Raw genomic sequence first — 27,767 nt, 5'->3', positions numbered from 1 at the left:
AACGCACCCGACTCCCAACCCCTTAGACAGCCCCTATCACACAACTATGCTAATTTATCAAAGTTTGAGCTGCTCAAAGCAATGTTGTCCCATCTAGAACACCTCCACATCCCAGTTGATAGGCAGTGCAGTGCAGGGTAATAAATATAGAAACCCTGAAACACAGAGGCTAACATCTCCAGAGAGAGAGAGAGAGAGGGGGGGGGGGGTCTTGAGGAAGCTGTGTAGGCCTTGAGGAGGGACAGGGACTTTATGGTATGGGTCTGTGGCTAGTCAGCCCCTGTTAGCCCAGTTTGAGGTTATCGCCACTCTCTCTGGGCGTAGGAAATCAAACATTATGAAAGAGAATGTAAGAATGTTTCTGGTGCCATTCACAACACACAACACTCCTCTCTCAAGCAGCGCGTCTTATGAAACATTCTCTGATAAGTGAGGGTTCAGAACCAGAGGCAGCAAGGCGCTGATTAAAAGCAGACAATGCCGCTTGTGAACCAGATAATGTTTGAAACAAGTTTGATCGTTGTAAACCAAGATGATCAAGTCCATAGTGTTTTTTTTAATTAAACGGATGCTACAGATAATATCAAACCCAAGCTCTACAATTAGATTGTGGCATCCTCCATGCTATAAAAAGAGACGTGATTCACTTTGTCTAACATGATTTAGCCCTGCCTTTGTGCTGGATAAAAAGTGAACACTGTGTGTCTATGAAGGTAGAAATGAAACTGAAGTACAAATCATAAAAAAAAAAAAAAAAAAAAGAAAAAAAAAGAAAAACGTTTTGTTGTCATGGTTATCCTGGTATCTCAATCCACTTGAGGTGTAGAACATATGGTTCTAACAAGAGTTGGACTGAAATCCCTTCTTCTCAGATTGAGACAGACAGAGTCCTGCTGAAACGCTGTGTCAGTCAGTCACATGATGGCTTTAGCCGCCTGGCTTTAAACACACATCTCTGAGGGATGATGTCACCACATTAAACCATATTATTTCCCTTTTTCAAAAATCCCCAGATTTATGGGTGGGGGTGAGGGGGGAATTTGATCCTGTGTTCCAGGTTTGTGGTGCGTCCTCTGAGCTTCCCACAGTCTGGGAAGCATAGCACAAGAGTGTCAAGAGTCTCGGAAGAATATTTAAGGAGAGGAGAGTGACAGTGAGCTGAGTTTTAGCTGAGTTTTAATTGAGCTGCTGGGTTCTCTAGCAAGGATAAATGGAGCGCACAGAGCTATGACTTTAACAAAGGCCCTTGAAGGACATTTAGCAAAATGGAAGTTGCAACTTGTGAACTCTCTCGAGGGTTTATACTGTCATAAGAGGATGTTACTACAGTACTTCCTACTGTACTGTATATGAAGCATGTTCATCTGCAACTCCTCTACCTGGCCTGCTGGTGGTGCCATAACTCACCTGGTGGGCCTCAAACAGCTACTAATTAGCACATACCCATGAGGACATACAGTATACCGTACATGCTATAAAGCAGTGGTTAGAGCAGACATAACTATAGCATTTATCCCTCCCAGCCTCATCATAGAGATAACAGACAGGACACAAAGTGGAGACAGTTGGGGATATGGAGAGAGAAAATGGAGGAACATTGTAGAGAATGTCCATTACTCTTTCATTTTTCTTATGTACTGTAATAAAGGACTCTGAGCAACCATGTACTTTAATGGAATGTACAGGGTTACTGTGATGTTAATGGTTTCAGACTGAGACTGAGAGCTGGGGACATGTCGGAATTTGACAGACAGTGACGTGACCGTGGCAGACTCATTTAAGCTCATGTCCATTTCAGCTCTATTGTCTAGTGTGCTTTCAACATGTCTTACTGGTGATGGGGACCATTAAAGATAGATCCTATTACCTTCTGTTCACCTTCTATATTTCTTGTCAACACCAGTGAAGGCTCTTAATCTCTACAGTATATACTGTACACACATGCAACTTTATTCCCCATGTGCTTTTAGCATATCATCATGTTTAATGTGAAGTAGATTAATATGATTAATTTGGTATTAAATTGCTGTTGCGCTGAGAGAAGGTGAGATTAGACATCAATGTCAATATGGGTACATAAATTCCATGCATTTAGTTCAGCCTTACAATTGCATCCATCCATCCATACACTGTACAGTATACTGTATCCATAGCCTTCCCGTGAAAACACTTGCTTGTCCAGCTAGTTAGAAATACATTCTCCATATACATGAGCCACAGTTTCAAATGGCCACGGGCAATTCAACACATTAACATTTTAGATGACAGAAAAACATCAACTTTTGGCCTCAACCTACAACAGGCTGAACCATTCTTGATCCAAGTGCATGCGATATGTAACAGGTTGGCTTGCAATCTAAAAGATGTGGGTTCAAGATTTTTGGGTTCGACGATTCAAAATCATCAGTAATAAAAAACGGAAAGCTTTTGGGCAGTGAGGAGAATGAGATAGAGAAATAAAGATATGAGGCAGGAGAGAGAGTTTATTCATCACAGAGACAAATCTTTCATGCGCAACGTTACTAGCAGGGAACAGACTGTTGGGGATCTAATTGTCTCATCTATTACAGGCTCTTAGAAGCGCTACACCGCTAAACAATGTGCTCACTTAAAGGGAAGCTACAGTAGCATCATTCTATAGGCCCAACATAGAAACACACATTTTCTTGCTGACTAGCAATTTCAAGATAACATTATAGTTGAAGTGAAACACAGTTTCATAAACAGTTCATGAAGTTGGTCGGATAGATGAAAAACGAAGAAAAGAGTACATACAGTACATGTAGAATATGCTGTCTGATGTCAGAGGAAATGGCTTAGTCATGGCTGACATAGACAGATGAGCAGGTCTTCATCATCAGAATAACTAGACATGTGGCTGCAGAACACACACACACACACACACACACACACACACACACACACACACACACACACACACACACACACACACACACACACATACAGTGGTCCTCTGTGGCTCAGTTGGTAGAGCAGGGCACTAACAACGCTTAACTAGGACCATATATACTGAAATGTATGCACTCACTGCAATGTAAGTTGCTTTGGATAAAAGCATCAGCTAAATGGCATATACACACACTCACACACACCGACTCAACATAAATACTAAAGTGTTTGCTATTGCGACTCCTAACACTTTAGTATATACAGTCCTAAAGTACATTGGGGTTTCATAAGACAACGCTGGTAACTCTCTGCCCGAACAAAGCACAGGTAGATCATAGCTTGTCACAGTGCGTCAGCGTCCTGGCCCTCCCTCTCTCCTGCCCAAGCCTTGCACTAAAGGGTAGTTCTGGGCATGGCATGGCAGGCAGAAAAAGAGACAGAGACAGAGAGCAAGAGAGCAAGAGAGAGAGAGAGACAGAAAGAGACAAAGAGAGAGGAGGATCACGGCAGTGTGATTTATGCAGCCCTCCGCTCCACTCGTGTCACATGGCATACATCACCACTTTTTACAAGCATGAACCACTGCAAAACAAAAGTATTACACACGCTTAAACCATCACCCCCCCAGGTTAGCTATACACTCCCTGAGCTTATTCTCTCTCTTTATATTACATATTTTCACGGTGTCACACTCACTTGTTATGTTTGGACAAGCCATCAACACGTTGCATTCTGAATATTCTTCAGATCTGGTTTGGATGGAGATAGATAGCTATTAGATAAGCTAAAGCAAAAAACAAAAGATATATTGTATTGCATGTAATTGCGGTTATCTTTTTGGCTCTTGTCGCTTGCACCTGGGACTTGAAATTATATTTGTATTCAATGTAGATTAAAAATAAATTGGGGAAAAACAATACATGTCTACTTGTAGTTATCTCATTTGCTTGGAATATACAGTACACATCATCTGTTGGAAAAGTTGTGAGCTGAATAACAAGAAGCGGAAAATTCCAGATCAGGCAAAAAACAAAAGTGAACAAAACAAAACTTGAGTATGCATGTCATAATACCTTTGTAAATTATCATTACCTTGTTGTGTAGATCTATTGCATTCATAAACTCTTTGTGTATGCTCTATAAATTATTTCATACCCCCAAACTGAAGTGATGGTGGTCTCGTCAGAGATTGTATACACTATCTCTGACAAGACCACCATAACTTTATTTTGGGCTATGAAAACCATTTATAGAGCATACATGAAGAGGTTTCAAAAGAGGCTTTAAATAAAGTACCCAATTGTCTTCCCCTGTCCCTGAGAACCCATTTTAGGGATCTTCTGTGGGACTACAACCCCAATCCTATACCCAGGCCTACCCCACACCCCATCCAACAAGATATGGCCTTACATTGGATTATAGTGAATCCTTCCTATGAGAGTTTTTTCCTGAAATGTAGGATACAAAATTAAAGTTTTCTGTCAGCTTTTTCTTTATGTGAGCCGTGTGACTGTCACACCACATAGACTCAGACTCAGAAGCAAACATCACTTTAGCAGTGGAAACTAGGACAGCAGAGGGGATTTCAGCCATTGGAATGCCTTTAAAATAGTGTGGCATTGGATGACCTAAGACTAAATGTACTACATCCTTACACAAACCACATCTTATTCAAAAGTAGGCTACCATTATAGATATGATGCTAGCAGCCCTCCAGTCCAGCTCACATCTGGCTCCCTCCTGGGGTGGGGATCGAACCAGATCCTGGCCAGCCTCTCTAACCTCTGGGCTACCTGCCGCCCCAAATGTACAGCTATAAATGAAAACTTTACTTGGATGTGAATTGTAGACTTTGCCTCTGTTACAAATTCTATTCTAGTTTACAAAATGGTAGAGAATAATATTGATCATACCATGGCTACCATATACAGTACAGTGTATACAGTATATAGAAAATCTAGACCGTACCCAATTAGTATTTATACAATTACATTCCTTGCACCGTTGCACATAATCTCACATTCATGTAAGTATGATAAAGGGAAATTCAATTAACACTCAAGGTCTCTACATGCTTCTGCGTCACTTGTACGGCTAGTACGTGGTTCGCGCTGCGGAACACTGTTGCAAGCACTCTGTAATTCATACTTCTGTGTAGTCTACACAGCCTGTACCCAGTGGTGTCATTACACTTCTGTAAACTAGGTGGTATTGAATGTATACATTGTGATGTATTGAAAAAGGTCCATAAATTAGCTAGAAGTTGGATTCGGCAAAACAAAAACAACAAAGTAGTTGGTGGTAGCCACACTAGCAGACTCTCTGAGCAAATTTGGAGGAAGGAAGGGCTGCTGCTTTTATATAGGAGAGAGAGAGAGCGAAGAGAGAGCCGAAGATGGAGTGTGAGGACTCCGCCTCCATTCACTAACCAGCCAATCAATGGTGTGCAACATCTACGCGGCTGGTCGCTCATCGATCACGCATCGAGAAAGCGAGAGAGGTACGCGACCGCCTGTGCAACCTCCTCTGGAACAGTTGCGCGACCTTCGCAAACCTACGCAGACCTACGCAGACCCCTGTTTGCGTTGTTGTCAGTGAAGCATGAATCGCCCTTCACATTTGATCTATGCATGTTGCACTGGATTTGAACCCCAGTCTCCCACATACTCAACTCAACCACAAGTCACTGAGCGATGGAAAGATTGAGGTGTGCTGATATTCAAATTGTGTATTCAGCATTCTTGACATGGGAGAATAAGCAATTCTCTTGTTTCTTTCTCTTTTTTTTTCTGGGAGGAAGCCATTGTAATACATTTGAAGGGGTTCTATTTGGACACAAGCAGTATTTGAACCCTACAGTAAATGGCCCCACTTCTATCACCTGAGCCCACTGAGCTATAAGAGCAATTGATCCTGTGAGAATTAACTTAAGCAATCACCTCTCATATAAGGTTATTCATACAGAAGTGGTGATCTGAACCTTGCTGATGATACTGTATGATTACAATCATCATAATATCAGACACAGGGGATGCTGTACATACATTTCAAGAGTGTCAGGATGGTATGTTTCAGATAGACTTACTATTGGTTCCAGTGGAGGCTGGTCCATTGAGGTAGAAGAGGATGGTTCTCCCTTGAATTTTAAAACTTCTAATCTGTTGCACAAAATGCACTGAAACAGCTCACACACACACACACACACACACACACACACACACACACACACACACACACACACACACACACACACACACACACACACACACACACACACACACACACTGCTTTGGAGAGTTTCATTTTCTATGGTCTCAACAGTGGTTCCAAATGGTTAAAAATGCTAATGCAGGTTGCATGGGAACAGAGGAGACCGTATTTGCAGATCCTCCTCACTGCCCCATTCATTCATTTGGGGTTTTTATTTTCTCACTTTGTTTCAGTGTAAAATGAGGGGCTTCCAACAACAGAGCCACACCAAATATGGCAAACTGACATCCTGACCATCCAATGAAATCATAGGCTAGCTGTTTGTTTGTGTGTGTGTGTGTGTGTGTGTGTGTGTGTGTGTGTGTGTGTGTGTGTGTGTGTGTGTGTGTGTGTGTGTGTGTGTGTGTTCAAACCTGTGGAGTGGCAGGTGTGTCTGTTTTGTATAGGCTAGCAAGTTCAGTGACTTCACTGACTGACTGTGCATGTCGGTGCAGTTGTTGTTGGTGCAACATTCTGGAGAGAGAGAGATTTATTGAGAGACGAGCATAACTGTCTACACTAATCAAGAAATCCTCAGTATGTAACAGAACATGAGACAACTATGCAGAAAACATTGAAACACTGAAATCATAGATTTGGGCATAGATTAATTTAACACTAGATCCACAGTGCTCAGGCCAACTCTTCAAAATACATCTGGAGTTGGGGTTTTGGGATTTTAATGCGATTGTTTAGTTGGTGAGTTTTATTTAACAGGCCTAGGGACATTTGGTACACAGGGGTCATCAAAAGGCCAGAATAACACAGTTTGGATGCATGCCTTTGCATGTTGGTAGCTAAGCAATGCCAGCTAAAACGTTGGAAATGTAGGTTAATTTGAGCCTTTAGGGAAAAGTCACAATACAAAGAAGGAAATCCTATTCATATTTTCAATGGCAGCCTTCAGTTCCGATTTAGCCCTAAGAATGTTTTATCTTTCAAAGATTACCTTCCTGCACTGTATGTAACCGACAGAACAGTGCATCCATCACTATACAGCATGGGCATGAATGTTCTGGTCTTTGCTCATCTAGGACATCTGAAAACCATTCATTGTAATCCTAGTGTATATGCATTCTTCAGATCTGTTTAATGTATAAGTGTTATAACCTCTTATGTTAAGCCGTCTCACAAGACAGCATCACCTGACACCTAGTGTCTGGACCTGCTCTCCCATCCCTGAGCAGGAGCCAGGAGGCGTTGGGTGAGCTAGAAACCCTCTTCAGATTACCACACAACGCTGACATACAAACATCATTGTAATGACCTTCTCACACTAGCACTCCCCCTCCTAATGATCACAGATGGGCTCTGCCACCAGCCTCAAATATGAATGAAAAACACATCTCCCCAACAACGACAATCTGTTGCATGGACCGGCGTTAAAGATGAGGACTTGAGAGAAAACATACAGGGAGATTTTCCATTTTAGATGTGAATCAAGTAAATATCCCAGCGAGTGAATCGAGTGAACGTCCACAGCAGCACAGAGAACATTGAGGCTAATGGAGGCGGCCTGGAGGGCCTGGTATTAATGAATCAGTGGGATTTGAGTGGAGTCAGAGGCATATTGATTTATTTGTCTGCTTTATCAGAGGAAACCCTGAGGGAGACCGTGCATCCACTCACAACCACCAGCCAAGTGAGTTAGGCACACGCGCTAGAGGCATGAACACACACCCCATACATCAGAAGGAATAACACAGGCTCACAAAGTAGCTATAAGTCCGATTTGAGAGATTACAAGTTGTAGTCATTAGATTTGGATAATAACACAGCTGGAGTACCGAGGGAAGGATTAAATAACAAAGTCACTTAACTCACAGGTAAATAAATAAATAAATTAACAAGACAGAAAAAAGTCAGAGGAGCTGAATTCAACAAGTGTCAGTTCTTGAAAGTAGCCTTGGGACTTTAAACTCAAGAGAGTAAAAAGTTTTGCCTTTCCCAATACACAGATCTGCACAGAATGTTCAACTATTCACCCTTACTCAACTCATGGTGAAATAATACATTGCCTCAAGCTACAGCCGGAAAGAACAACACACACTAGACCAAACAAGGTGATCCACACACACACACACACACACACACACACACACACACACACACACACACACACAAACACACTTTTCTTCTTGCTCAGTGACCTGATTCTGCTCTGTTTGAATTTGAGGATGACGCTTGTCCAGTCCTTGGTGAACATAAGCAGAACTCACACCAACCCACACGTTGACTCATGCTAACACCCAACCTGGCACAGTCATGCACTGCAGCCACACAAAGGTGAACTGTCAAGATGAACAACTTCTACCTAAACTTCAACACAAGTGGAGATCTGACTTCTGATCGCCCGACGATTAATATCTATCTATATCTACTCCTGTACTGAGGCCGGCGAAGTTCCAACAATTACCACAATCTCCATTCTATTCACTGAAGTGCACAGGCCTTATTCATTAGCTAGTACTGTCTGTGACCCCTCTCTGTAATTCCTCTTGGCAGACCTTTGTGTAAAAATATGTCACACAGTCAATGGAGCTACAGTGTAATCTTATAAGATATTTTCATAAACAAATTCTGAAGCTATTATGAAGTATAATACACAGGGCTGGGGGTGAAATACATAAGAATCTGAATCACAAATGATGCATATTTGTGGGTTATTTGTGCCCATATACAGTATATGTGGGGCTAGTGTGTTTTGTCTGTCTTTGATACTGAGTACAGTCTGGCCAGAGTTTGTCAAAGTCCAAATCCTAGAGAAATCAGAGGGGATTGTGGGTAATGAGAGGCATTAATTAATGTAATCTCTTCTCTTCTTCTAATATTGGTTTTCAAGGAAAAGCAAGATCTCATCCTAAAAGTCATCACAATTGGAGTGAGCAAAAAAAAAAACTCTCATGAAATGAAAAAGCATCTGTTTAGTTTAGCATATAAACACATGTGTCGTGGCTCAGAACACTTCTGGGGTTCATCCCGGAATAGCCTGATGCCAAATGTCGTGACGCATATTCTGCCACGCTTCTGTGCCATCTACCAGAAGTCATGTGACAAACTGTATCAGAAACACAAGGTCTTTCATAGACCATTGAGAGCATTGAAATAACACAAACATTTTGGCTGTGAACAGGTAGGGACCTGCCTCACACTTCCCCCATTGACAAAGATACACACACACTCCCCAAAACCCCACGTAAACACCCACACCCCCTCTCCTAAAAAAAAAAAGGTTTACACCTCTTATTGGAGATACATGCACCCAAACATACACACACACACACACACACACACACACACACACACACACACACACACACACACACACACACACACACACACACACAGCCTCAGAGTGAAACCTGATTGTGATCTCTGATACCTCTCAGGAAACTCAATTGAATGCCCTCACATTCATGTAGAGACAAATCCCCTTATTAAACTGTGTTGTCTGTCTGCAAGCCCCATAGCAGACAAGAAAAACAAAAGATGACTTCTTCTATAACTGGAGGGATGAGTAAGGACAACTGTAGACAGTTGAGCTTTTACATTTCTCCCTGGCTCTTTGACTCACCGTCCCAATCACAATGAGAGACAACATCACTGGTGTTTTGCCTGAAGACCACTATGAGAACAACCTCAAGCACGGTGGGGCTTAGGATCAAAGCACCAACCTGGCAGGCATGGACTGAAACACTTACAGTGAGAGAGAGAGAGAGAGAGAGAGAGAGAGAGAGAGAGAGAGAGAGAGAGAGAGATCAGGAGACTTGGAGATAGCTGATGGTTGATAACAACCTAACCTCTCTCTCTTATCAGTGCATGTCTAAGACTTTCCAGAGCCTTAACCCTGCCAGATGTGCCTGTAAAGAGGCCAGCTTAGCTTACTGGGCTCTCTAGTAGTTTGATGGATATATATCCACAGTCAGGTGACCTCAGTCAGGTCTTTAAAGTGGTAGTCCACTCTTATATCAAAGTGTATAGTTGTCCCATTCATTTAAGGCATATAGCTGGATCTACAGTACACTACAGTATAGAACTGATAAAAAAAGAAAAACATATTTTGGAATGAGCTATCACTTTGGGGTGATAAGGGCCAAAGTGATAGCTCATCAGTTGGAAGGTGGCCCTGTGGCCAGCCTCAGCAGTGAAGACTTCACAAACACTGGAAATGTCACCTGTCAGGCACACTTATCATCTCACACGGCTACGTACATCAACCCCCGACCTCCTATCCTCTGCAACAGCCATGGTCATGCCCTGACCCTAGCCTTAGACCAGGACAGATGGAGGCCTGGCATGATCCAATAACCCAATACACATTCTCTCTAAGCAGTTGACGTAATGCACAATATAGAAAGAGCAACACTCGCAAATATTTGTTTAAAGAAAATTATTAAATTGTTAAATTATTATTTATTATTATTATTATTATTATTATTATTATTATTATTATTTTCATTAGTCAATAGTAGAGACATTCACAAAAACGTGTTTTAAAACCATCTCTGTCAAGATGTATTGCTTTGAATGCCCTGATTGAAATTGACCATTTGAGTCAATTCCTACAACTCAATTCCTACAATCCTACGATTCCCCACTCTCTCCCACGTGAGGTCCTTCTGTTGAATAGTGCAAGAGTGCAAAAACTCCTATTTTAACGTGGTATGACAGTTTTTTTTTTTAAGAAATAAACATTTCGATTAGTATGATGCAGTTGCATGCAACATGATTACCAGAAATACACATGAAAATGGATTTCGGGGTAAACTATCCCCTTTAACAAACAACAAAATGTCCCAAAAATAGCTTAACCAATGGAATATTTACAGCTGTGGCGTTGGTGTGGAACTTCTTAGGCTCTGTCCTCCTGGAGACAGAGAATGCTCTCTTTGTCATCAGAGTATCATAGATGCACTTACAACAACAGAGCTGCCTCCAAAACTCCTTCAGCATCAACACCAGATCATGTATTCTGTTTGAAAGTCTTCTGAGTGTGTGCGTGTGTGTGTGGGGGGGTGTCTTTCTGTGATTCTTCAGTGGAGAATAGGAGTGAGAATGCTGCTTCAGAGACATGTGAAGGTATAGGGAGGTGGAGAGAGGGAAAGACCTGAGAGGAAAGAAGGTAAAGGAGGTAGAGAGAGAGAGTCTTGGCTGGTGGAGTGGCAGAGGTCCTGGTTGGTTATCTGTTTGCGTGGAGAGGAGACTGGAGGGACATCTGGTTTCCAGTACAGACATGCCCCTCATAACCCATAACCTGTCTTTACTGCAGGCACGGACTGGGAAAGGGGGGGTAGACATACACACACACGACTCCAGACCTGTAGACTTCCCAGCGTGCCCGGCTCACATTCCTGACCTCTTTCTGTCACCCTTTCAGTTGACGCACACCCACACACACACACCCCCCTTCCCCCCTCCCAAAACCCCTGTCTCCCCCTCCTCCCTCCTCCCTGACTGTCTCTGAACTAGAAACACACACTCAGCCCTCACACCTCACACAGGAGTGAATGGGAATCACGTTCCTGGACAGACAAGAGTGATTGACAGTTAACACATTGACTGACAGAGGGTGTAGATGGCATCCTGAAGCCATTGGCAGCCTGTCATTCAAATAAACATGAGTGTTCTACATGCATGTATCTGAATACCTGATACTCAAGAAACTAAGAGAGAAATCTGCAGTTATCCTGGACAATTGTTCAGACTTAACATTCAAGACTTCAAGAGCATGACACTGCAACACTAGGCAGATTTAAACCCACCCCCCGCAGAGTGGAGAATGTGATGAAGGGGCCAAAAGGGAAAGATAAGGCCCTTGGCTGCCATCCCCCACCCCATACCTAATATGCAACCCATGGAGACGGGATTGGGCCAACAATGTGACCAGGGCTCATGTGCCCCTTAGGCAGGAATGCCACTGGATCCCAGAGCATCGCACAGAACAGGAAGCAGATCACTGATCTAATCTGGAACCATACACAACCCACCAGCAGTACTGATGAACACACAACAAACAGCCAGCACTCTAATCCCCTGTATACTCAACGGACCACTTACAAACACACAGGAAAAACCAACTCAGTAGAGGATCGAAACAAACTTCCCACAGCCATAGAGACAGACAACTGAAAGTAGACCGGCAATATACAAACTACAACCATAAGTAGTACACAATGTAATTATAGTACACCTATATAACAGTGAAAACAAAGAGACCAGTGGATGAGACATAATTACAGTGTATCATCACTATGTGTTTGTGCTCATGTCTCTGAGATTTAGCTAGTACCATGTCTCTGAGTGTAGTCCAGTACCAGTACTTACTGTGCACGGAGCCCTGTTGGTGGGCTGAGGCTTTAGGTGGGCTGATTCTGCTCTTCGGATGGGCCATCTCTGCACCCTGTGTCTGGACCTGGGTCTGTGTCTGAGCCTCGCTCTGCTGCTTGTCCTGTTGCTGTGTGGTTGATCCAGCAGGTACCAGGGTCTTCTGCTTGGTGAGGGTGCCATCACTGCCCGCCCTCATCAGCTTCTCTCCCACACTCACCACTCGGGCTCTGCCCCCCGCACCGCCAGCGGGGCACTCCTTACGGGGGGAGGGCAGCTTGGATCCTGCCGCGGCCGAGGAGGGCCGTGCAAGCCGAGAGGCTTTCGACATCCTGCTCACTGGACGGCTTGGTCTGTGGGTCTTGCAAAGTCTCTGTCAGAGGCCAGGTCTGGATGTGGAGTATTCCCAGGTTCCAAGTCTCCGCAGATCTCTGTGTGTGTCTCTCCCACTCAGCAAGTGCTGACTGGAGCAGGTACGCTGGGAGGCCAAGGGGAGGGCACTTTTGGGAAGGCAGGGCAGGAGGAGGTGGGTGGAGAGAGGGGGGGGGGCGGGAAGAGTTAGCGGCTCCCTGGAAGGTGTTCTCTTCTCCTGGCAGGGCCTCCTGGGCTCATCCTCCAAAGCAGAGTTGTGTGTGTGTGTGTGTGTGTGTGTGTGTGTGTGTGTGTGTGTGTGTGTGTGTGTGTGTGTGTGTGTGTGTGTGTGTGTGTGTGTGCGTGTGTGTGTGAGCGTGTGTGTGTGTGTTCAAACCTGTGGAGTGGCAGGAGGTGCTGGGCCAAATGCAAATAGCCAATGTCAGCGCATTCCAGCTCTCTATCCCCCTCTCTCCCTCTTTACCGTCCTCTCACACTCTCTTTCTGTCCTTTCCTCTTCCTCTTCTTTAATCTTTCATACTCTCCTTTGTCATGAACGGACACTTCTTACTCCCTCCTTCCTCTTCCTCTAATTCCCTCTCTCTTGATTGTCCTCTTCTTCTCTTTCTTTTTTGCTCCCTTCTTCTCTGCTCCTCTCTGCTTAGCTGATGCTCAGTGGGTAACTGTTCCAATGCTCTGGCAAGCACAGACTAGACATCGAGACTGAAAAGGAAAGAGAGCTAGAGAGAGAGAGAGAAAGAGAGAGAGGGAGAGAGAGAGAGAATCCGAGAGAGCGAAAGAGAGAGAGAGAAAGAGAGAAAAGAGCAGGAGGGAGAAAGAGAGCGAGCGAGTGGAGGATTTGCGATCCCGCCTCCTCAGGTGCAGCTGCTGAAGCCGTTCCAGATGTGTGTGTCCCTTCACGTCACCGCCCAGCCATTCAGATCTCTGCTCCACTCGATCACTCACTGCAGGGTTCCCTTCTAACTTACATCACTCTACCCCCCCCCCCCCCCTCCCCCATCTTTCTCATTCCCTCATTCACTCCGTCCGTCTAGCACTGCCAGTCTCACTCACACATGTGAAAAGACGATGTCCTGGCTGGCAAAGCACACATTCACACACAAACTGTAGACCCACCGACCCCTTCACCGAAGGAATTCACAAAGAATTAAAGAGCACAGAGGAGGGCAGGATTACTGTCAACGCAGCATGCTTCTCTGCACAGTGTGTGTGTGTGTGTGTGTGTGTGTGTGTGTGTGTGTGTGTGTGTGTGTGTGTGACTGTGTGTTGCTCAGATAAGAGAGGGGGGAAAGAGAGACAGAGAGATGGAGAGAAAAAGAGAGAGAATGAGGGAAAAGGAGAGAGCGAGGCAGAGAGAGAGAGCTAGAGAGCGAGCGAGAGAGAGGAAAAGAGTGAGCGGTGAAGTGAGAGACATATGGAAAAAGGGAGCAGTAGTTCAGTTCAGTTGAGGACCCCAGAATTACAGAGGGGAGAATCCTTCCCCACTCCTTCTCCTCCCTGCTCACTTCTCTGTGTGCCTAAACAGAATGTTCTGTACATCTGCACACACACAGCTCATCCTCACACACTCAGCACAAACCCCTCGCCTGACATTCAAATAATCTCTGACAACGTGTGCGAAACAAGACAATAACAGACGAAGAGTCAGATTTTCTCCACTCAAAATAGATGATCTCAAACAGAGAAATAAGTAGAAAGCCGTAGACAAAAGACAGTAGACTGCGGTCTAAAACCAAAAACAAAGGTTGCAGCTGTCTATGGGAGGAATAAGTAACAGAGGCGTGTTCAGGAATGTTCTGTGTTTATTTTGGAAGGGGTACAAAAGTGACACTGATCATTTTTACAGGTATGTTGGCTACAACACTTTAGACAATCACACATCCCATGAATACAGTGGTGTATGACTCACACATGTGAAAATAACCTATGACGCTGCCATATCACGTGTACTGGCTTGTACAGTACATACATGGTTGTTGACAGGTCACAGGGGCTACTGCCACATGTGTTGTGATACGTGTGTGGTTTGTTGCAAGTGGCGGGTGTGTGAAATGGACTTGTGTTTGAATACCCAGTCTGCCATTGCGTGCTGAGAGACTTAACACCAGGGAAAGGATTATAGTGGGCACAGGATCAACAGAGACAGACAACAAACTATGAAAGGAAAGAGCAGCCAGACACACAGACTGTACCACTCAGTCATTGTTCTAGGGGACTACTGGATTCCCAAGGAAAATGATAATACCACTGACATTCTTGAATAACACATTGTACTGTATGGTATGCTATAGTTCCATGTAGGTATTCTATTTTATTTTTCAGGGTATGTGCACAGCTCTCTCTCTCTCTCACACACACACACACACACACACACACACACACACACACACACACACACACACACACACACACAATCTATTTGCCTATAATTCAGTCACCCTGTGATTTGAACAATTCCCCCATCCCAAACCCCCCACATCAAGGCTAAAGACTATTAGACTAGCCATCTGGACGGGACAGACATCAATCATCATAGGTATTAAATAATCATATCAACACATATCTGTGGAATGGGTTTACAGTGGCAGTAAAACAGATTGACCTACATACAGTTAGGTCCCTACCTAAAGCTCATGGCTAAGAACCTGAGGGGTGCTCATTGTGTGTCTTAAGCTTCAGTATGTGAGGAAGTGAGAGACACGCTGACATTTCCATATGAATAACTGGGAATAATTGCAGCCCTGTTAGATTACGCTGCAAAACTCGTCTTACAATGGGACAAATAATGTAAACACAACTTCTGTGTCATGCCTTTGGCTCAGCTCCTCTGTGTTTACTGTGAGACTTAATACACACTTGAAACTCAGAGACACACACTATAAAATTAGAACTAACAACAGGGAAACCATAGAAAACAATTGAGCCAAAAAAACAACCAATCAGAGACAACAGTTTTTTCCTTTTCTATATGCGTGTGCCTGTGTGTATGTGCATGTTTGTTTGTGTGTGTGTGTGTGTGTGTGTGTGTGTGTGTGTGCACTCAAACTAAATGAAAAGCCTCTAATAATATGATGTGGATTGGATGCATCCCAGCAGCCAGCAGCACTCAACCCCAGTCCTGATTGTACAGTACGCCACACTCTTTGAAGGGAAGCCTATGTTCAAAGACTTTTAAATAACATATAATTTATGGACAGACATAATTTTAGAGCATTTCCCAATTAAGTCTATATGCAAGATTCATAAGTAAGTGAAAGTATGAAATAACATACCTTCAAAGACAAGTACTGTGTGCTGAATAGTCATGGCAACAGATGTACTCATTAATATTCTATACAATATCTAGAATAGGGTCAAACCATAATTGTACCACAGATTTCAATGCCCCACCCTTACAGACCTTTATATATGTTAGCTTGCATGCCTGCCCAACTGTAGGAGTCGTGTCTTCTAGACCAGTGGTTCTCAAAGTGGGGTCCGTGAAATAATTTGCTATAAATTACAAAAATGTACTGTATCATTAAAAAGTGCATATCTACAGATGAGGACCATTTGCGCCAAACTGTGCAATAAAACAAGCATATTGCGTCCGAGATATATTTGAGTCAGTCCACATCGTCAAGTGATGCTAAGCCCAAACTAGCTAAATTGAGAAAATATGACGACAGTTATATCGAGTTTGGTTTTATTGAGAACACCAAAATGCGTCATGTGTCTTCAGGTGCTAGCGATCGAGGCCATGAAGCCAGCCAAGCTAAAGCGACATCTGATTACAAAGCACCCGGAATATCAGGGCTAAACAAAATAATTTTTCCGTTGAAAGAGCGAGGAATACACCCGCCAGAAAACACGGATGGTGAACCTGGCCACAACTTCGGAGAAAGCACAGAAGGCTTCTTATTTGGTGGCTCAACGGATTGCTAAAAGTAAGAAGCCACACACAATTGGAGAAGAACTCATACTTTGAGCGGTGGTTGAAATGTGTGAAGTTATGCTTGGGACAGAGGCAGCTAATAAACTGAAAGCTGTACCTCGTGACACCGTGAGGAGGAGAACTGAAGAACTCTCGGTTGACATTCAACCATAGCTACTGGATAGATTGCGTTCCCGTGAGCAATTTTCTATTCAGTTGGACGAATCAACAGACATTGCCAGGGCGGCTCAGTTGATTGTTTTGGTTCGCTATCCATGGGAAGGGAACATTTTGGAGGACTTTCTGTTCTGCGAGGAGGTGAGGAAATATTCAGACTCCTGGATGCTTTCATGACTGAAGTGGGACTGAGCTGGGAAAAATGTGTGGCCATTTGTACGGATGGTGCGGCGGCGATGAGTGGGGTTATTGCGCGGTTAAAGGCCAAAGGCCAAAAGTTCCAAAGTTATGGAACCAGACCGTCACTCTGTTTTGAACACAGTTGTGACTGCAGTTAATTTTGTGAAGTCAAGGGTACTGCAGTCACGTTTGTTTGGACAACTTTGTAGGGAGATGGGTGCTGGGCATGACGCACTGCTATATCACTCTGAAATGCGATGGCTCTCTCGTGGTAAAGTTTTGAGCTACGCAGTGAGATGTCAGAGTTTATGAGAGAGGACAAACCCGACATCGCAGAGTTTTTTTTGTGACCCGGAGTGTGTAGCCGACATATTCAACTTTCTCAACAGCCTCAACCTCTCTATCAAAGGAGGCTATGCATCTGTCCTTTATGAAGAAAACAGAGCTATGGAGAAGAAGGATACAAGATGGAGTAACAGACATGTTTCCCAACTGAGTTTCTCTACACAAACAACCTGCCTGTGGCTATAGTGAGAGAGGTAGCCACCTCTCACCTCACTGCACTGAGCGAGCACTTCAGCTCATACTTCTCCGATGTGAACACTGATGCCTGGGACTGGGTGCGGGATCCCTTTGCCCCAGCTGCAACAAGTGGCCTTACTGGTAAGGCAGAAAAGGAGCTGTTGGACTTATCCTGTGATAGGACATTGAAGGCCCGATTCTAGCAGGCGCCTCATGCCCGACTTTTGGCCCTCCCTCTCACATGAGTATCCTGAACTCACTGCTGAGGCCATGAAAATATTCCTCACCTTTCCTACCACTTACTTCTGTGAGTCATCATTCTCCACTTTGACTGCAGTGAAGACTAAGTACAGGGCCCCAAAAAGTTTGAGAACCCCTGTTCTAGACAGGGGGGGAGGGAGTAGGGAGTGAGGGAGGAGGGGGTGAGATAGATGGTAGGGACCAGGGGATGATGGCGGGGTGCTCTCGGGGTATGTATATGGTGAAGTCACTTGCTTGGGGATTGCTTGTGCTCTAAGGGAATGGAGTGGTGGTGGGGGTTATTTATTGACTTGGTGAGCCCCTGGAGTCATGGAGGGGAGGAGAAGGGAGGTTGTTATGGAACTTCTGGCGGGCAGGTCTGAGTGCCTCTGTGGTATTTGTGTAATTAAGTGGCCGTTCCCTCCATACACTGTTATTAGAGCAGGGGCACCTGGGTAACAACAGTTTCTGTAAGGGCTGGGCTCAGGGCCAGGCCAGGCTGATGTTTGACTGTGGTAGACAGAGATGTGGAGGGGGATCTTCCACAGGCATGGCAGCATTTCTAAGTGCATTTATGCAATTCAAAAGCATTTATTTAGGAGTTTTTGAGATAGAAAAAGGACCAATATTCTACTACTGTAAGGTGAACAGATGTGAACACTAAGTCATTAGACTACAGAACAGCAAAATATACATAGAAAAGCTTCAGATAAAGCCATCACACTCCCTCATTTATGTCTTATAGTTGACTTTGAGCCAGCTGAAATGGACTCATCAAAGAGTTAACTATTAACTCTGACTAATGGGACAATGAATGAGTCAGTGACTGAGGAGTGGTTTAGAGTGCACTATATGGGGTATTATCAGTCAGACGTGAAGTCATAGAGGGGGATTTCCTGAACAAACAAAGTTATACTGGGACCTTTAAATGGATGATCCAGAGAGCACAAAAGACAGTGACTTACAGACCTAGCAAGTGTGTGTGTGTGTGTGTGTGTGTGTGTGTGTGTGTGTGTGTGTGTGTGTGTGTGTGTGTGTGTGTGCATGTGCGTGTGCGTGTTACGTCCCTCCGCCTGATTTGGTTTGTTGATTAGCCATTTTAAGTTGCCCAATGTTGGCGTGCACTCTCTCTAGTTATCTGATGGCGCTCTCCACATTTCTGTGTGAAAGTTAATGTTTTATGTGTTATGTAATAGCGTCCCTTTAGTTCTCCTTTAGTTTTCTTGTACCCATGGATATAGTATTGGTAGTTCTCTCTTTTCTCTCTCCTTATTTCTCCTTAACAGTGTTCTGAATGACTATAGACCTTATAGCCTTGACATCCCACATCATGAAGACCATGGAAAGACTGGTGCTAGCACACGAGACCCCTGGTGAAGACATCCTTGGACTACCTGCAGTTTGTCTACCAGGCAGACATTGGTGTGGATGATGTCATCATCTACCTGCTACACCGAGCTCACTCCCATTTAGATAAGGCTGGCAGCACTGTGAGGGTCATGTTCTTGGATTTCTCCAGTGCATTTAACACCATACAGCCCTTACTACTTGCAGCTGCTGAGGATGCAGGTGGACTCCCCCATTGTTTCCTCGATTACGAACTTCCTGACCAACAGGCCAAACTTTGTACAGCTGCAGGGATGTGTGTCGGACTGGGTGGTGAGTAGCACTGGTGCCCCCCGGGGGACAGTTCTGGCTCCCTTCCTCTTCACCCTCTATACCTTGGACTTGAGGCACAACACAGATACTTGCCATCTGCAGAAGTACTCGGGCGATTCTGCTATTGTGGGATGTGTCAGTGGAGGCCAGGAGACCAAGTACAGAGGGCTGGTGGACAGTTTTGTTGAGTGGTGTGAGCTGAACCACCTGCTACTCAACATCGGCAAGACAAAGGGGATGGCGGTGGACTTTAGGAGGACTAGGGTCCCCCTGTCTCCTGTTTCCATTCAGGGAGGGAGGACGTGGAGGTGGTCCAGAGCTACAAGTACCTGGGGGTGCACCTGGACAATAAACTGGACTGGACTGGTAACACAGACGTCCTGTACAAGGGGGGCCGGAGCCGGCTTTATTTCCTGAGGAGGCTCAGGTCCTTTGGCGTGTGCAGGACTGAACATGTTCTACCAGTCAGTGGTGGCCAGCGCAGTGCTGTATGCGGTGGTATGCTGGGGGGGCAGCATCAAGGAAGGTGACACCAAGAGGCTGAACAAGCTTATTAGGAAAGCTGGTTCTGTCCTCGGTGTCACCCTGGACACTGTGGAGGAGGTGGCCAATAGGATGAGGACCAAACTCCTCATTGACAATCCCTCCCATCCCCTACATGACACTGTGGCAGAGCAGAGAAGCTCCTTTAGCAACAGATTACTACAAACACGTTGCAATAAGGAGCGCTATAGGAGATCTTTTCTGCCTGCCGCAATAAGACTGTACAACTCCTCCTCCGGCTGGCTCGATCGGGGTGTTAAATCACACTGGACTGTTCTTACTGTATATAATGTTTCAGACTGCCTATCTTATTTTATTATTCTATTGTCACTTTATTTTGTTGTTGTTTGTGATGGGAGCTGCTGTAATGCCTTAATTTCCCCTCGGGGATCAATGAAGTACCTATCTATCTATCTATCTATCTATCTATCTATCTATCTATCTATCTATCTATCTCTCTATCTATCTCTCTATCTCTCTATATTTCTTGAATGCAGTTTTATAGTGGTAGAGGGCATGAGGGCTGCGGGCAGACTTCTTCTTTTCTTCTTTCCTTCACCTAGAGCAGGTGATAGTTACGGTTGGTTACTGGAAGACTCAGGGTTCAGAGCCCTCTGGGGCAGTTTCTCTCACATTCCAGACACAACCATGAGTCATGAAGAATTACAACACAAAACACCCCTTCACTGCTTCCTGTGATCCTGAGTCAGTCACACACACACGCACACGCACACGCATACACACACTTTTATCGAATATACTGCTTTTTTACATTTTCTGATCTAGGACAAACCAGTTACTGGCTGTTGTATAACCTGGGGCAACAGTAAAAGTAAAATGTTCTTCACAACAATCATTTCACCCTGGAAAATAATCAATATTTCATCACAAACTTCATAACATGATCAATAACATGATGTGTGGGACAGTATTGTAATATGAATAAAGACCAATAATGAGATGTGTGTATTTCTGTTATCTTGTTGTCTTGTTAGGTCTGTAGGCCTATTGTCTGTAGCCCAGAGAGATGGCAAACAGAAGATCTCGCCTCCTCAACATCTACTGGTCCCCAAGGACCTCACGACCTTGACTAATGTGTAAAAGTGAATGGTGAGTGTCCCTTTCATGAGCTAACTCTAAGTTGCATGGCTGGACCTTTCAGGCAGTCAGGGACAATAATAGACTTCCTGCCTCTCGCCTCCTCAACATCTACTGGTCCCCAAGGACCTCACAACACTTCACATTGTCACCTCCATTCACTTAGAGTTAGCTCATGAAAGGGACACTCACCATTCACTTTTACACATTAGTCAAGTGATACACAGACTTCATAGTCAAAAGCAAAATCAGCTATTTCAGTAAGGATTAAGCAGGGTTAAAAAAATAAATTAAAAAAAAAGAAGAAGAAGAAGAAGAAAACACTTAAGTAGTTGATCCTTTCATTATCACACCATAACAGTTACAGCAATGCTCAGTCTTGAGTCATGGTTCAATTCTTGGTAGTTGGGGTCATGTGTATATCTTGTGGAAACTGAAGGATGCTGTATGTTGGTTTAGCTGTTGTTGTGTTCCAGTGAAGGATGAGGTTCATGCAGAGGACACAGCCCTTGAGGAACCAAGTCATAGCCTCCGTTTGAGGATGAGATCCCATTCCCTAATCGTGAGTTAAACGCTTAAATGTAGGTTACGACGACAGGATTGCTATGATCCTGGTCAATGCAGAAAGAGGAACATCAGAATTCTCTTCTGAGCAATAAATACGACTACTGGGCACTTTGTTTTCTTCCAAATCAAGAGACAAAATAGTCCAAATGCGTAGTGAGTTCATACTGGCATCAATGGTGATCCAGCTGTGAGGAACACAATGTTGCTTCTTTCACCAGTAGTGTGAAACCCTTTACCACGCAAGGCTAGGCTCTGTACCATACAGCCAGTCCTCCATCTGTCTCTGGGGCCCCCCTGTGGCCTTACAGCTCACTCCTGCTCTCTGAGTGAACATTGTGCACGCACACAAGCACACACGCAGACAAGCACACACACACTGGTAATACCTAACCTCATACATATAGACATGAACAAGGACAACATTGTAAAGGTGCATGGCTGGCAATATAAGCTGTATGCCATCATATACAAGCTGTGTGATTTTAGATGCCCATGAAATTCAGTACAAAAGGAGTAAATTCCTAAATGGTGTATTTATCATTCAGAAATGTGGCAGTTCCAGTAAATGCAGTCAAAACTACAACGTAGATTTAGCTAAACTTCAGGGTTTAAGGGGAGCCTATCTGGACAGTTTGTCTGAATGTTTTATTACTAGGTATTTGTCCTGATAATGTTTATGGGTTTAAAGAGGGCTAAAGCAGGAAACTATGTATCAGACAAATATCACACTGCCAACACTCACTAACTGTGAGGCATCTAAAGTTGGCTGGTCTGAGAGAGAGAAACTATAGCACATTAAGGCTGATGTAAATAAGAGCCCCCTTCAGTCTCTTTATGGCTTATTGATTTTAAGTGCACTGGCTGGCTGCTGAGAGAGAGAGAGAGAGAGAGAGAGAGGAAGAGAGAAAGAAAGAAAGAAGAGGAGGCTGCTAGCCATGCCTGGGAGAGAAGCATCTTTGTGGGGACAGGAGCACTGTGCCAAAGAGGAAGGCCAGGCTCCCTCTACTCCATTTCCCACGTGATTAAACTCTTGACACACACAGAACAAACAAACAAACAGCCACACAAACAAACACACAAACACATACGCCCACATAACTCATGTTGAGATAAGATGTTGAACTGTCTCTTTAACTGTCTTTTTGATCAACATGAACCGCCTGACTTGCAACCTGAAAGTCGCTGGTTGAAAACGCACTTGGGACACTACTTTTTTTTTGTGTGCTAATTTTTGATCATTCTTGTTGCTTACGCTAATATTTGCGAATGCCTTTGCTAATGCTAATGCCTTCCCCAGACAACTTACCCTAATCCTAACCACTCAGAAGTTAATGCCTAGTGGCCCTCTGTGGCTCAGTTGGTAGAGCATGGCGCTAACAATGCTTATGTTGTCGGTTTGATTCCCACTACACTCACCGGCCACTTAATTAGGTACACCTTGAACTTCAGCAGGTCGTCTTGACTATGTCTACATGCCTAAATGCATTGAGTTGCTGCCGTGTGATTGGCTGATTAGATATTTCAGTTACCGAGCAGTTGAACAGGTGTACCTAATAAAGTGGCCGGTGAGTGTATCTCTGAAGAGGTGTGGAGAGTGGAGCCGAGGAACATGGAGATCAGACTGAAGGGCAGGGTGGAAATGAGCGTCAAGAGCACTTGAGTATTATCACAAACATCAAGTGCTGTTACTTATGAAAATGTAACAGGTTGCAATTTGCTCCACTGTTTATGTTTGGGTTGGTGGCCCACTCTTTAAAGATGTGCACATCTTACAGAGTGCGGCTATAAGGTATCTTGTTGATATACAACTTTGTTGTAACTATGTACAAAAATTCCCAAGAAATGATGCATAATGGCATCTATAATCTTGCTAATGGCAATAACAAGGCTATTGTGATCTCTATGTGTCTACCCAAAGGCTTCGGCCTTTGATACCTCAAGTCACTGCAGCACCTTCAGTGGCTTCCTGCTCTTCCCTATGTGAAGGAAACACAACCTGGGATGTAATGGTGTATAGGCATAGTCACACATTTTCTCTGTTGTTATACTGTACTGTACAATGGTGTATAATCCATTTGTGTAGATTACTTTACTGTTATGCATCTTTCAGTTTAAGTTTCAGCTATCTGCCTTTATTATTATAACAAACTTGCAGTTTGCTCATGGCAGAGTACCAAGCTGGCCAACCTCTTCAGTTCAAATGTGGCCAGAGTTTGTAGGCACATGAGCTGTAGGGTATCCCTAAGGTATTAATACAGAATCATGAATTATCAGTCCTGTCAACAGTGTATAGCCAATACATACAGTAGACCCACAGCAGTCTCTGTACATGAGCCAACACAAAAACCATATACAAGCTGTCAAGTGTGTCAGCATGAACACAATCATATTATGTAAATTGGAAAGACAGTGAAGGTGACGGTGAGACAGACAGCAGGCTAATTTTGTTGTCAAATTATGACTGTAATTGTCTCGCTTTGATCACACTTGTGAAATACAGTCTGCCTGTGTAATCACTCAAAATGTTCCCCCTCTTGCTCTGTTCTCACTCAGGCAGGGTAACAAAAGAAGTGAAAGTATGAACAGGAATATGAAATCCTCCCTCAGATGATGTGGTTAAACACAACAGACACAAATGTATTCAGCTGCTCTGTGAACAGTATTCTGTTACTGGGCCACATGAAGGAGCTGAGGTTTCCTAGGGCCTCAGCCCGGGGACTGTCTGGCGACAGTGGCCTCCACTCCCAGTAGCAAGGCTTTGGCACAGGAGCCTGTTTGGCATAAACATGTAAATATGCCTATCTTCCCTGTCAGCTAGAAGGTAGCTCGAGGGTAGAGCATAATACATTTAATTACTTATGAAGATCAAGACAGGGTCAGGATACATCCTAGCCAGCATGACACGCATCCCAATCATTGACCAAAACCAGTCAACAAAGTTAGCCCTCATATTTCATCTGTGTAGTAGAAACATTTATAAAAAAAAATACAATTTAAGAAGGCCCTTCCAGTTACCATGTTAACTGTGTCAAAGGGCCACAGTGACCTGCCTGAAAGAGACATAGGGATCACTTAGCTGAATAGCGTCACTGAAGCCCCCCCTCCGAGCCCTAGGGCCTGTAAGATCCTGCTGCAAGCATCATGTCAACAGCTGGAGGAGCTAAAACAGTCTTGTTCATCTGTGACTCATACATTATGGAGGAGGAATATTCATCTTACACAGCAACAGCTGCAATCTTGTGTCTAGCGACGGCTCTCTAAATACAGTATGTAGCTGAGGGCGAGTGATGTCCGACACAAGGGCATGAACTCTTATATCAAAAATGTTTTCATCAATCCTAGGTCATCAGTGGGGTCTTAGGCTGGATGATGAATCACCATGAATTTTCTTCAAGCAAAAGCAACAGATGACAACTATTGAAATATTGTCAACAACAATTTTCAGTGTATTAAGCCACCAGGAGGCAGCACTAAAACAAGCACACAACACAGCTTTCCTTTTCCCCTGGATTAGCCATACACATTGGCTACAGTATGTATCTATGCTATTGCATTTGTAACCACTTAGCTGCCATTCTCAACCCACCTATAGTAGAGGATCCTTAAAGGTCCAATATGTAACATTCAAGCTTTCTAAAAGCTTCCTAATGGTTGTAATGACTATGTTTAATCGGTAGCGATCAGGGAATGAGATCCCTTAATTTTTCTAACGTTGGTTGGGTCTGGAAAAAGTGCTTACTAAAAATCTTCAAATTGTGTGTGCATCCAGAAACACAATGTCCGAAACGGAAATTCCATTTCAGGGGGTTATATTATTATTAGAGAGGATGTTTGGAACTTCTAACTGAATTTCTCCGCAATGACCAGAGGTGGAAGATTTCCAACAAATTTACGCCCTGCTCCTTTAATATTTATGACTTCTCAATCCCCATAGAAAACTCAGTTATTTCCCCCTTAGTCCTGAGATTTCCATTGAGACTCAGCAGTTAACAGCCTCAGCAACAGTAGCAGCAGCTGTGAGGGTGGAGGTTCTAGAGCTTAAATGGCCACAATACAGAATTGACCTTTTCTTCATGTGAGCTACAGTAAGCACTATGGGAAGAATATTCATGGTGTTGGGTTAAAACACAAGAGCAACGAAGAGTGTCATGCACCATGATACCACAGCCCAGATAACATCTTATGGTCTTGGAAGGGAGATAAAGAAACCTGGTGTGGATACTATGAGTGATAATGTAATTGAGCACATTTGGTAATGCGTCAGCAGACATGAACAACATTGTCCTCTTCCTAACCCTAACCCTAACCCTGTCTACCATAACCCTGTATAGTATCTATAACTTACAGCTGAAGTGCTCAAAACAGCCATATTTCAGTTATGACCTTTAACATGAGAAAGAACTCTTGGTTTAAGCGCTCCCATGACGGGACATGAGGAATTTGTGTATAGGTGTGTGTGTGTGTGTGTGTGTGTGTGTGTGTGTGTGTGTGTGTGTGTGTGTGTGTGTGTGTGTGTGTGCGTGTGTGTGTGTGCATGTGTGCGTGTGTGTGTGTGGTTGTGGCTTGCCAGGGTGTATCCTCCAGTGGGTTACAAGATTTACTCTAGAGGTTTTCATCGTGCAGGTTACAAGATTTACTGCCTCTAAATCAAGCAGCAGGTCTGAAATTATTGATTTTTGTCCATATAACTTTCCATACATTTAGCAGTCATACTGTCATGCTGGCAATACCAATGGTTTTGGAAATATGATCTAGCATAATATCCTCTGTAGCAGACATGACATGTTTGTGTGGTGTGCATTGCACTCTTGCAACAGTGTGTCACCATAATCCACGGTATCTGCTTTAACATTCAGAATATAAGGGGATTTTTTTCTAGTGAGGAATAGTAAAATAGAGAGTTGAATCAAACTAGATTGCCCCTTATTGCCCCAGAAATGTAACTATTCAGAGCAGTCCTTACCACTGATTATGACACAGCCATGTCTAATCTCTCTAACTTTAGAGAGGACCTGCATAGGGACAACCTGCTCACACCGAGATACGGACGCATGTTCCGATTGTTCATGCTACAGAAAACAACCAATGTTTACGTATGCTTTACATATGCCTCCATTGGTCGTGAGGGGAACTGCCGACACATGGCACGGAGGGGAGGAAGTGCATCGGGTAACTGCCCAACATCGCTGGTTCGAATTGCGCTTGTGACACTACTTTTTTAAAACCATTTTTTTTTGGTGCTAATTCTTGCTAATTCGCTAATTCGCTAACATTTGCTAATGCCTTCCCCTGACAATTTACCCTAACCTTAACCACTCAAAGTTAATGCCTAATACTGTCTAACCGCCATGCAAATTGTAATTCACGTGGTCAAGCATACGTAAACATAGGTCGTATTCTGAGGCATGAACAATCGGAACATGCATCCGCAGGGCATGAGATCAGGTTGACTCTCCATCTTGATTATCTGGACCCAGAGAAGCTTCTTTCATGCTTAGGTGGACATTTCTGCCCCCTTCTGTTTCGTTGAATGCTTAACTCCACACTTGAATACCTAATGTACTGTATGAATATGAATATGTTTTTCATGCCCATTCACATAAGAGAGGTTTGCATTAATGTAGGCATGAGCACAGAGCATCATCTGCTCCGATGAGCTGAACAAGTTTTACTGTGGGGTTGAAGGTTAAGTAGAGAGAGAGAGAGAGAGAGAGAGAGAGAGAGAGAGAGAGAGAGAGAGAGAGAGAGACACACACACACAGAACGAAAGAGACAGAGCAGGCGTAGGCTCCATACATCCAGTAGGTTACATGTCAGTTGTAGTGACTACATCAGCATCCATGCCGTCAGAGAACAGGAGGCCCCTCCCCTGTGCTCCACAAACCTGCCGTCAGCAGTCTAGATCTGCTGAACCAACAGCACACAGGCATAAGCCACACAGAGGACAGAGATCAACTTCAGAGTTAACATAACACAAACACACACACACACACACACACACACACACACACAC

The 27,767-nt window shown here is 44.0% G+C and overlaps 1 protein-coding gene across 5 annotated transcripts in view; it reads right to left on the bottom strand.

Annotated features, from left to right (window-relative positions):
* Nucleotides 1-27,767, bottom strand: part of kiaa1217 (KIAA1217 ortholog) — a gene marked incomplete at its 5' end in the record, with an annotated part of 109,931 nt that overhangs the window by 71,678 nt on the left and 10,486 nt on the right. For 4 of the 5 annotated variants that reach the window (XM_083682996.1, XM_083683001.1, XM_083682998.1 and 1 more), the window contains one exon: nucleotides 12,484-12,814. The exons of the other annotated variant lie outside the window; for it this stretch is intronic. In XM_083682996.1, the coding sequence (XP_083539122.1) occupies nucleotides 12,484-12,814 (331 nt within the window). Of the gene's footprint in view, nucleotides 1-12,483; nucleotides 12,815-27,767 lie in introns of those variants that run through there. 5 annotated transcript variants of the gene reach the window in all.

Source organism: Argentina silus, assembly GCF_951799395.1.
Source record: "Argentina silus genome assembly, chromosome: 1".
In the NCBI taxonomy this organism is placed as follows: Eukaryota; Metazoa; Chordata; class Actinopteri; order Argentiniformes; family Argentinidae; genus Argentina; species Argentina silus.
Note: the sequence above shows the minus strand (reverse complement) of the source record. Positions and strands in the feature narration are given on the sequence as shown.